Source organism: Miscanthus floridulus, chromosome 16 (assembly GCF_019320115.1).
Source record: "Miscanthus floridulus cultivar M001 chromosome 16, ASM1932011v1, whole genome shotgun sequence".
Classification (NCBI taxonomy): domain Eukaryota; kingdom Viridiplantae; phylum Streptophyta; class Magnoliopsida; order Poales; family Poaceae; genus Miscanthus; species Miscanthus floridulus.
Genome location: NC_089595.1, coordinates 120,375,882 through 120,384,338, shown reverse-complemented (window position 1 = coordinate 120,384,338; position 8,457 = coordinate 120,375,882). Strand labels below are relative to the sequence as shown.

Here is an 8,457-nt window from a genome sequence, read left to right as displayed (position 1 = left end):
TTGATGACCAAAAAGAATTCTAATAAATAGGAAGCCAAAGAATTAGCACAACTGATCGACAATTTGAAGAACTCTTCTTCCAAAATTGAACCAGAACTAAATCAGCTGAGGGTTAGACGTGCTGAGCTTGAAAAAGAACTGGAAAGTGTGAAAGCCACCATCAAATGTCATGAGTCCAACTTGATTCAGATCCCCAATGCTATCAAACTAAAGAAACAAGAAATGCTGACCAAGGTAAAAAAAGGCAAAGCTATTCGTAGCAGTCTTGAGAGCAATCATGGATCAGTCTAAGAACATAAACGACAAATTTTAGAAATTAATGCTATTCGGCTGAAAGCACTACGAGCAATTCATGATGCTCTTAACTTATAATTCACATTCCAGTATCTGTAGCACATAAACCTGATGATAATTGTACTTTTTGGTTTGGCTAGAAGAGCCAATTTGAATTAGCCGATTCCTATTTCTAACTTTACTCTAACTTAACTGAATCTGAAAACAACTTTTATCACAAAACCCTTCAAACTCCTTCTCAGTCATCAACGCCGTGTTCCCCTTAGTATTAATGAAGTAGCGCTTCCCCTTCCATTAATTGGGGTTGCTTTCACACGTCCCAAGATATCTACCGTCTCGCCTTTGTGGCTATAAATACCAGTCAAGGGCTTCGGCCTCAAACACATCTATATTTGCAACTGCTCTCATTCCCTTACATCCTTCCATCTTCACAGACCCTGTAGTAGTTTCCTCTTCTCCTCCCAAGATCTAACATCACCCATGGCTGGCGAGGACAACCATGGTAAGTGCACGACAGAAGATCTCCCAGAGGAGGAGATGTCAGTGAGCCAGCGACTCCACCGCATGAGGTAGGACCAAACAACTCCTGCTCCTATCAATAGATCACCTTCTGACATGTCTACAGGTTTGTCTTAAACAACAGGCTTCCTCCTCCTCCTCCTCTCAAGGCCGGTGAGCCCTCCAATGCTGCATCCGCCGCCATCCCTGCGCCAGATTCATCATTGGACTCCTCCAACTCCTACACCAACGATGACGCCCAGCGCTTCCTCCAAGAATGGAGGGCAGCCAAGGACCATTACTCTGAGGCAACTCAAGAGAATAGTCAGCTTGAGATCCACCTTGAGGTCTCTCAAGCCGCCCTCCTCGCCGCTGAGGAAGAAACCAACGCCGCCCGGGTGCAGTTGGCTGAGTCCAACGCCATGGTGGCAGGTAAGATGGGTTCCAAGAAAACCTCTGTTCTTATTTTCTCTACCTTTGTCTTGATAGTTTCTTTGTTTCTGTGATTGCTAGCCCTAACGATGCAGTTGGAGAACCTCCAACTGGCGGCGAACGCGGTTACGGCGGCCGTCAACGCCCATGGCCCGTTAGTCATCAACCGCCTGCACGACGTCCTAGCGTGTGCCCAGGAGATCACTTTCCATGGCGTCCATCATGATGCAAACAGTGGCCCTGGCCGCGGCATAGGTCCAGACCAAACACGAGCTCCGCACCATAGAGCCGGGCTTCTTGATGGCCGATGATCCCGACATGCACGATTTGATCGATGACTTCAACAATGCGGCTATGGCCATCGTGGACATTACATCCGCTTAGGATGTGATTAATAAAGTTTTTGATTAGTTTGTACTAGGAACAAACTATCAATGTATAAAATTTCTGCTTCTCTTTATGAATGTGTTTCTGAATCTACTAAAATATAAACCTGATTGTCTTTGTGTTTGTTTTTGCTCTATAGACGATACATATTGTATCGGCTTTTCCCCTTAGGGCTGATTTTTGAACTAAAGGCGATACCCTCCTGGTACCGGCTATTAGAGCCGAAGACCAAACAAATTGGCTATCGGTATTAATCTAAACGCTAGGATAATACTTCTTTAGGAATTTTTCATTGATTGCTCTATTAAATTCCTCTTCCCCTTCTAGCGTTTCCAAAATATAAGCATTACTAGGAGCACAATGTTTAATCCGATAAGGACCTTCCCAATTAGGCGACCATTTGCCAAACCTGCTGTCTTTAGTCCCAATCTGCAATCTTACTTTCTAAACTAACTCTCCTTCGCAAAACAGTTTGTCCTTGACCTTTTTATTATAATGCCTTACAACCCTTAATTTATTGGCCTCAATATTTTCAAGAGTGCGTAGCCGATGACAATTTAAGTCCTCCAAATCATCCATTATAAGGTTTTTACAGATTTTAGCTGTCAAATCATTTTGGAATGTAACACGTCTTGATCCAGTCTGAATCTCCCAAGGAAGAACTACATTATGCCCATATACTAACTCATAAGGTGATGATTTAATCGATCCATGGCAAACCATTCTATATGCCCACAATGCTTCATTAAGTGTCAAGTGCCACTTCCTTGGTTGCTCTTCAATTTTATTCTTAATCAACTTAATCAAAATTTGATTGGATGCCTCTGCCGAGCCATTAGCTTGAGCATAATAAGGAGAAGAATTTGGTAATTTAATTCTCATACTGGCAGCAAAATCTCTAAATTCCTTAGATGTGAGCATTGTCCCTTGATCAGTAGTAATGGTGTCAGCGCAAAAACGTGTCAATGCGCCGAGCACACAGCAAGCTGGAAGGATCTGCTTAGGATGAGCCTGGAGATCCGCTTGGCTTCAACACAGGGTTAACCGATCCTGCGAATTCCTCCTGAGGCGTGCCAGTCAATTTGACCTGCAATTGATAAGGAGAGAAAGTTCATCAGTAATTTAAGGTGGAACATGCTGGTCTTTGCCAAGACAGTTCCAAGTGTATCGCTTCGGTAGCAGCCAGATGGGAAAATCGACTAAATAGCCAATACGCAAAGAAATCGGCTGTTACGGACAGTGAAGCTCATGGGTCGCGATTGATTTTATGTCGACAGGTACAATGCACATGGATGTAAGAAAAATCATCAGCTAGGTGGATATTACCAGTGTGGATCATTGAGCCGATAAATCTTAACGAGAAAGGATATAACATGCGAACAAATCGACTGTCTAGTACGAATGAATCTACAAACGCTCTGAATCTAATCTGTTACCATCAACAGTAAGGTTCGACTAGATCGATGGCAACTATGATGATAATAACAAACTAAAACCTTAGAATCAGTAAAACCATCTATACATCGACATGCTTTCTGAAAGACGCGCTATATGTGTGAAAGCTTGAGCAAATCGGCTGAAATAGCCGATTCGGGCGAAAAGGGACTACAACATGTGAACAATTGACTATTTAACATGGACAAACCTATGAACTCATCAGACTTAACCTGCTATCTCTAATAGTGGGGTTCGACCGGATCGATGCAGACATGATAAAGAAAATAAATCAAACCTTTAAAGTAAACAGATCTATTCATGTTTAATAGAATCATGGAGACACACTGTAGGCGTTAGAGCATAGGCGATCGGCTCTTTAGCCGATGCAGGCATAGCAAACAGTTAAGGTCACATATAATCGAGAATAAATCTACTAGCTAGCATCCTCCAATCTACAGGGCCATCAGTGGGGGTCAACCGGATCGATACAACTATGATAGTGAGCTATAGACTAGATTCAACTAGCTAGTAAACCTCCTCAAGATCATATATGCCCTGACCATGTACTATGGACGATCAAGATCGAAGTAGAACAACCGATAAAACATAACATGTCGCTTAAAGTAAGGACCATTGTAATGTAACAAGATAAACGAGGGGTTAAAAGGATATGAGGCCGATCTAGATCGATCTTGACCGGGTAGATTGATGTTGCTACAGACTAATAGCAATAAGGACATCCGCAAGATCGGTAACTTAATGAATCACCCTGAAGGACGCCACCCTTAGATAGAGCCGATAACTTGACCTTAATCTAATTCGAGCAGTGGAGGTCGACCAGATCAATGCAACCGTACTAGAACTAGATAAGAGTCGATAACTAGCTTATACTAGAGTTCGCAGTGGAGGTTAAACTTAACCGATGCATCCGTACAAATAGAAGTATAAGCCATGATGGTACTTACAGATAAGCCAGAGGTTGGCCGGACCGATGCAGCCCTGCTTGTTGAAGAACTCGCTGAAATCTACTCTACTCCTACTCCTAAGGGTTGGCACGGAGCCAAAAAGAAAGTAACTTGTATTGATTGATTGTATGTCTTTTACAATAGCCGAGGTCCAATATTTATACCCAGAACCTAAGCATAAATCCTACTTAAGTATGACTCATTACAATCTTTGGCATAAGAGAAAACATTCCTAATTTAAGATAACTTGGACCCTAATCTTTCCCTTTTTGTAGAGTCCGATATGTTTTTCCTGACGACAACCGTAGCTTTTTGTCGTTATCTGCTAGCGTCGTTCGAAGAGAGCCGATTCCAGTGTTGCATTTGAATCGGCTGATATTGACCTTTATGCAATCGATTCCTTGATGACATGATCTTGGGAGCTTCGAGTTCTCGCATTCTTCTTCCCAAATTTTGGTGTAAACACATGCCCCCTGTCGACGAAATATGGTCGGTAGTCTACCTAGGGGTATGCCCAAGGTAGTAGATTGTCGGCAGACAGATGCATAAGTCACAAACAAGATGGCGACGCAAGACAGACACAAGGTTTTATCCAGGTTCGGCCGCCACGAAGGCGTAATACCTACGTCCTGCGTCTGATTGTATTGCTGTATGTCAATGAGAGATGTTTTTTAGAGGGGTCCCCTGCCCGCCTTATATAGTCTGGGAGGAAGGGTTACAGATCTGGAAACTAATCCTAGCCAGTTACAATTGCCATAGGTGGCTGGATAAGGATTCCTATTCTAACCAACCAGGATCTTGCTTGATTTCCAAATCTGCCTTGATTCCTTGCGCGGGATTCCAAACAGGTTGGCCAGGCCACGCGTCGTCTTCTAGTGGACCGGACCCCCTGATCCGGGCCGACCTAGGCCCAGCCGTAAGGGTATAAGGGTTAATACCCCCACAGCTAGTCCCCGAGCACCATGTATTATGCTGCGACACGCCATTCGATCTCCCTCGAATAATGTGATCCATCTTCATGTCATCTTCAACTAATTGAAACATTGACCAATCGAATATGCCTGCACTCTGGTCAGAATAGAGAGCAATAGACCACGATTATAGCCAAAGATTCTGGTTGTCCGAAGAATGCATGGTGCTCTTAAATAAAAAAGAAAAGGATTTCTTTCCTTATCAAGTGTGCCCACTTGTATTTCTAAAAAGAAATGTAAGTGCATCTTGAAGCGTAGCGTCTTTGATCATCAGAGGCGTAGGGGTCAAAAAACAAACACATTCACCGCAAGGTGAAGTGTGCCCACTTAGTCCCTGAGCCTGGTAGTAGGTGACGTAGGCACGTGGTGCCAGGGTCTAAAAAGAATTTCCACCAAAGCTAAGAATCCAATCGTCGTACAAGCAATACGAGATGCACCGGCAGGTGCATCGTACCGATGTAGTCCCCGAGCTTGTTGGAAGGCGAAGTATAAGTATTGTAGCAAGGTCCAAATAAATGCCTCTCGACTGTATGTGAGTACAAATCACATGTAGCCAAGGAGAGCGGTCTCCGAGCAGTGGTCAGAACAGTCCTCGAGCATGATAGTGGTCGGAGCAGTCCATGAGCACGGTAGTGGTCTGGACAGTCCCCGAGCATGGTAGTGGTTTGGACAGTCCTCGAGCATGGTAGTGGTCTGGGCAGTCCCCGAGCACGGTAGTGGTCTGGACCATCCCTAAGCACGAGACGTGCGACGAAGAACCAAATGCCACTTATACTATTATTTGGTGTATTTATTTATCTTCTTACTCTATCTAGCCCAATCTGACATGTCTGGTCAAAAAAGTTGACGGGTATAACATGCCATACTGCTTTCTTGTCCTTTCAATCAAATAGTCACTTGACACCTGTAAGGAGGTGCATCAGTGTGGGCCCTCTCACACTGGTAATGAAGAGGCGCATACACCGATAACGAAGAGGCGCATATATTGGCATAGATCTTGAGGTTGTGAAAACAACCGTCTGCGGCGCGTGCGCACATCTCCCAAGAATCTCGGACAGACGAAACGGTGGAACTCTTGGTTAAATATAGTATAGAATTGGAAAGTTACTTTTTACCGAACCCCATTACAATTCGTCGCCACAACCTTCTTCTTCCTCTTGCCAACCCCAATACCTCCAAAATCATCACCAATCACTCCTCCATCGTATCCGCTTTCATCAGCAAGGCCGGATTCATGGCAAAAAGTGACGCCCAGAAGAAAGCCGGAGTCATGGCGAAGGAGTGGTGGAAGTTGAGAAGTAACGAGCAGACCATTGAAGACCTCGTCATCATGGGAGTACTTCACAACAAGAAACTTGCAGGATGGCGCGCGCCGGAGGGCGAGGGGTACCCCGATCCACAGCCAGGTGAGATTGTGGTTTTTGAAGATTTCTTCAAGCGGGGTTTTGGGGTTCCAGTGCACCCTTTCCTTTAGGGGTTCTGTCTGTATTATGAGATTGGGATTTGCAACCTGCATCCCAACTCGATTCTTCTTGTCTCCACCTTCATTCATCTTTGCGAAGCGTATGGTGGCTTCCAGCCCCATTTCGACTTCTTTCACCATGTTTTCTGTCTACGGAAGAAAGGAAGCGGCGGCTCGAAGATAGCCGGAGGTGTGTATCTCAACCTTTGTGACAGGATGAAGGCCCAATACCTGCACTGCCCTTAGAACACATCGCTTGATGACTGGTACAAGAAGTGGTTCTACATCCACGAAGAGCCGAACACGATTACACTGTGCGACATGGGGTTCATTCCGGAGAAGAAAACCAGCTGGTCGGAGAAGCCCGAGCACCTGGAACAGATCCTAGAACTACTTGGGATGATCCCGTGGAAGAAACTAGATGGTCCGAGCATGGTCGGGAACTTCATCAGCCGAAGGATCCAGCCCTGCCAGAAGAGGGTACACCCCGGCTACGAGTACCAAGGTAGCGCAGATCCAACGAGGACGAGGCAGGGGGCGCTTGACAAGATTGAAATCAGAGCCAGAATTGGAAAGCTATTCAACTTAGCTGATCCAAATTATGTTAGATTGAGCGCCATCGAGCATGCTTTCAAGCTTGCCCGACCTCCCCCAAAGGTAACTCATCTTGCCTTGTACCTGTAGTCTCATATTGTAGTAGAAACTTACTGTATGATCGCCTATTTGTTGCCCAGGTTAATGGTCGAGATAGAGTGACAGTGTTTGTGTCGCCACCCCCTGGTGTAGATTGGCTGCAAGTTGCTGACCCGACCACCCAGACCAGCATCGGGGGCGAGGACATGGACTGGGCCGTGCTCAGAGTTGGAGAGGAGGCAGCGGCCAGAGCTGCTGGTAAGCAGCCGGTGACCAGCAAGCGTCGTCAGGTGATCTTGACTTTGTCAGACGACGGCACAGAGGATGCAGACATCTTTCAACTCGTCCCTCAAAAGAGGAGGAGGCAACTGGAGTCGACGAAGCAAGGTGGCTCCTCCGTGTCGGTGGGACTCACATCGCATACCACTGCAGCATCGAGGACAAGCGGTGGAGGGGTCGACCACCAAGCCCTAGCGTCGGTGCTAGTCTCAGAGGGAGACCAGGTGTCACCCATAGAGCACGTGGAGCAAACACGACCGAAGAGACGCGCCTTCACCACATGTTTCCGTGCTTCCAACATGTAAGTATTTGTAACCTTGATGTAAGTTTACAATTTATATTGATTACGGTTGCCTTCTGTACTTATCTCGGACATATTAGGTCGGCGTCCACCGAAAATCCAGACCAGCTGGCTGGGAGCGGCGTGGCTCCGCCGTCATTGTCAGAGAAAACTACCCAGCAGCCGGCCATGGAGCAACCCATAGTAGAAAGTCCACCGGAGCCTCAGCAGACAAGCGGCCAGACAACAGTCCCCGAGCAAGTGGTCAAGGGAAGAGCCGAGCCAAGCACAAGTGCTCCGAGCACCAACCCTGCGGAGGGCGACACCTTAGCACCAGAGAGAATGGGTCAGACCAAGGAGCAGTGGCTGGAGTTGAGAGCATAGAACACGCCTATCGATGCTGTAGCCCGTGGTAAGGCCATAGTTATCGCAGAAGCTGCCAACCCCGGAGCAGCACCGGTATCTAAAGAAGAGGCCAAAGAGAACAAAGTAGAAGAGGTCCTGGGCCGTCCATAGGACAGGCGACAACACGTATATGTGTTGCGCTAGCGAAACGACTAATGGGTTGTTCATGAGGAAATCCCAGAGGTCGAAGAGACCAAGAAGGTTGAAAGAGCAGCGAAACAACTGGTGACGGAGGTCCAGGTATGTTTTGCTTCATCACCTGATCTTACCGTGTAGTCAAACTTTCTTACTTAGCTTTTTGCACATAGGACTTAATGAAGACTGCGAGGTACCATAAGAAGTGCTTTGACCAGATCAAAGGGATCACTGCAAGTAATAAAGGCCTGATGGCAGAGGTGGAATGCTTGCGCCACC

General features: G+C 46.3%; 1 protein-coding gene across 1 annotated transcript; it reads left to right on the top strand.

Moving 5' to 3' along the window:
* The first annotated feature begins 6,254 nt into the window (after positions 1–6,254).
* LOC136511404 (uncharacterized) lies at positions 6,255–8,022 on the top strand. Its single transcript, XM_066505471.1, has 3 exons — positions 6,255–6,401; positions 7,181–7,479; positions 7,740–8,022. The coding sequence occupies exons 1-3, from the start codon at positions 6,255–6,257 to the stop codon at positions 8,020–8,022; spliced, it is 729 nt and encodes a 242-aa protein (XP_066361568.1).
* The last annotated feature ends 435 nt before the right edge of the window (positions 8,023–8,457 follow it).

Coding starts and splice junctions, on each gene's coding strand:
- LOC136511404 (XM_066505471.1), top strand. CDS start 6,255: ATGGCGAAGGAGTGGTGGAAGTTGAGAAGTAACGAGCAGACCATTGAA. Junction 6,402..7,180: donor CACAGCCAGGTGAGATTGTG/GTTTTTGAAGAT, acceptor TTTGTTGCCCAG/GTTAATGGTCGAGATAGAGT. Junction 7,480..7,739: donor AAGCAAGGTGGCTCCTCCGT/GTCGGTGGGACT, acceptor CGGACATATTAG/GTCGGCGTCCACCGAAAATC.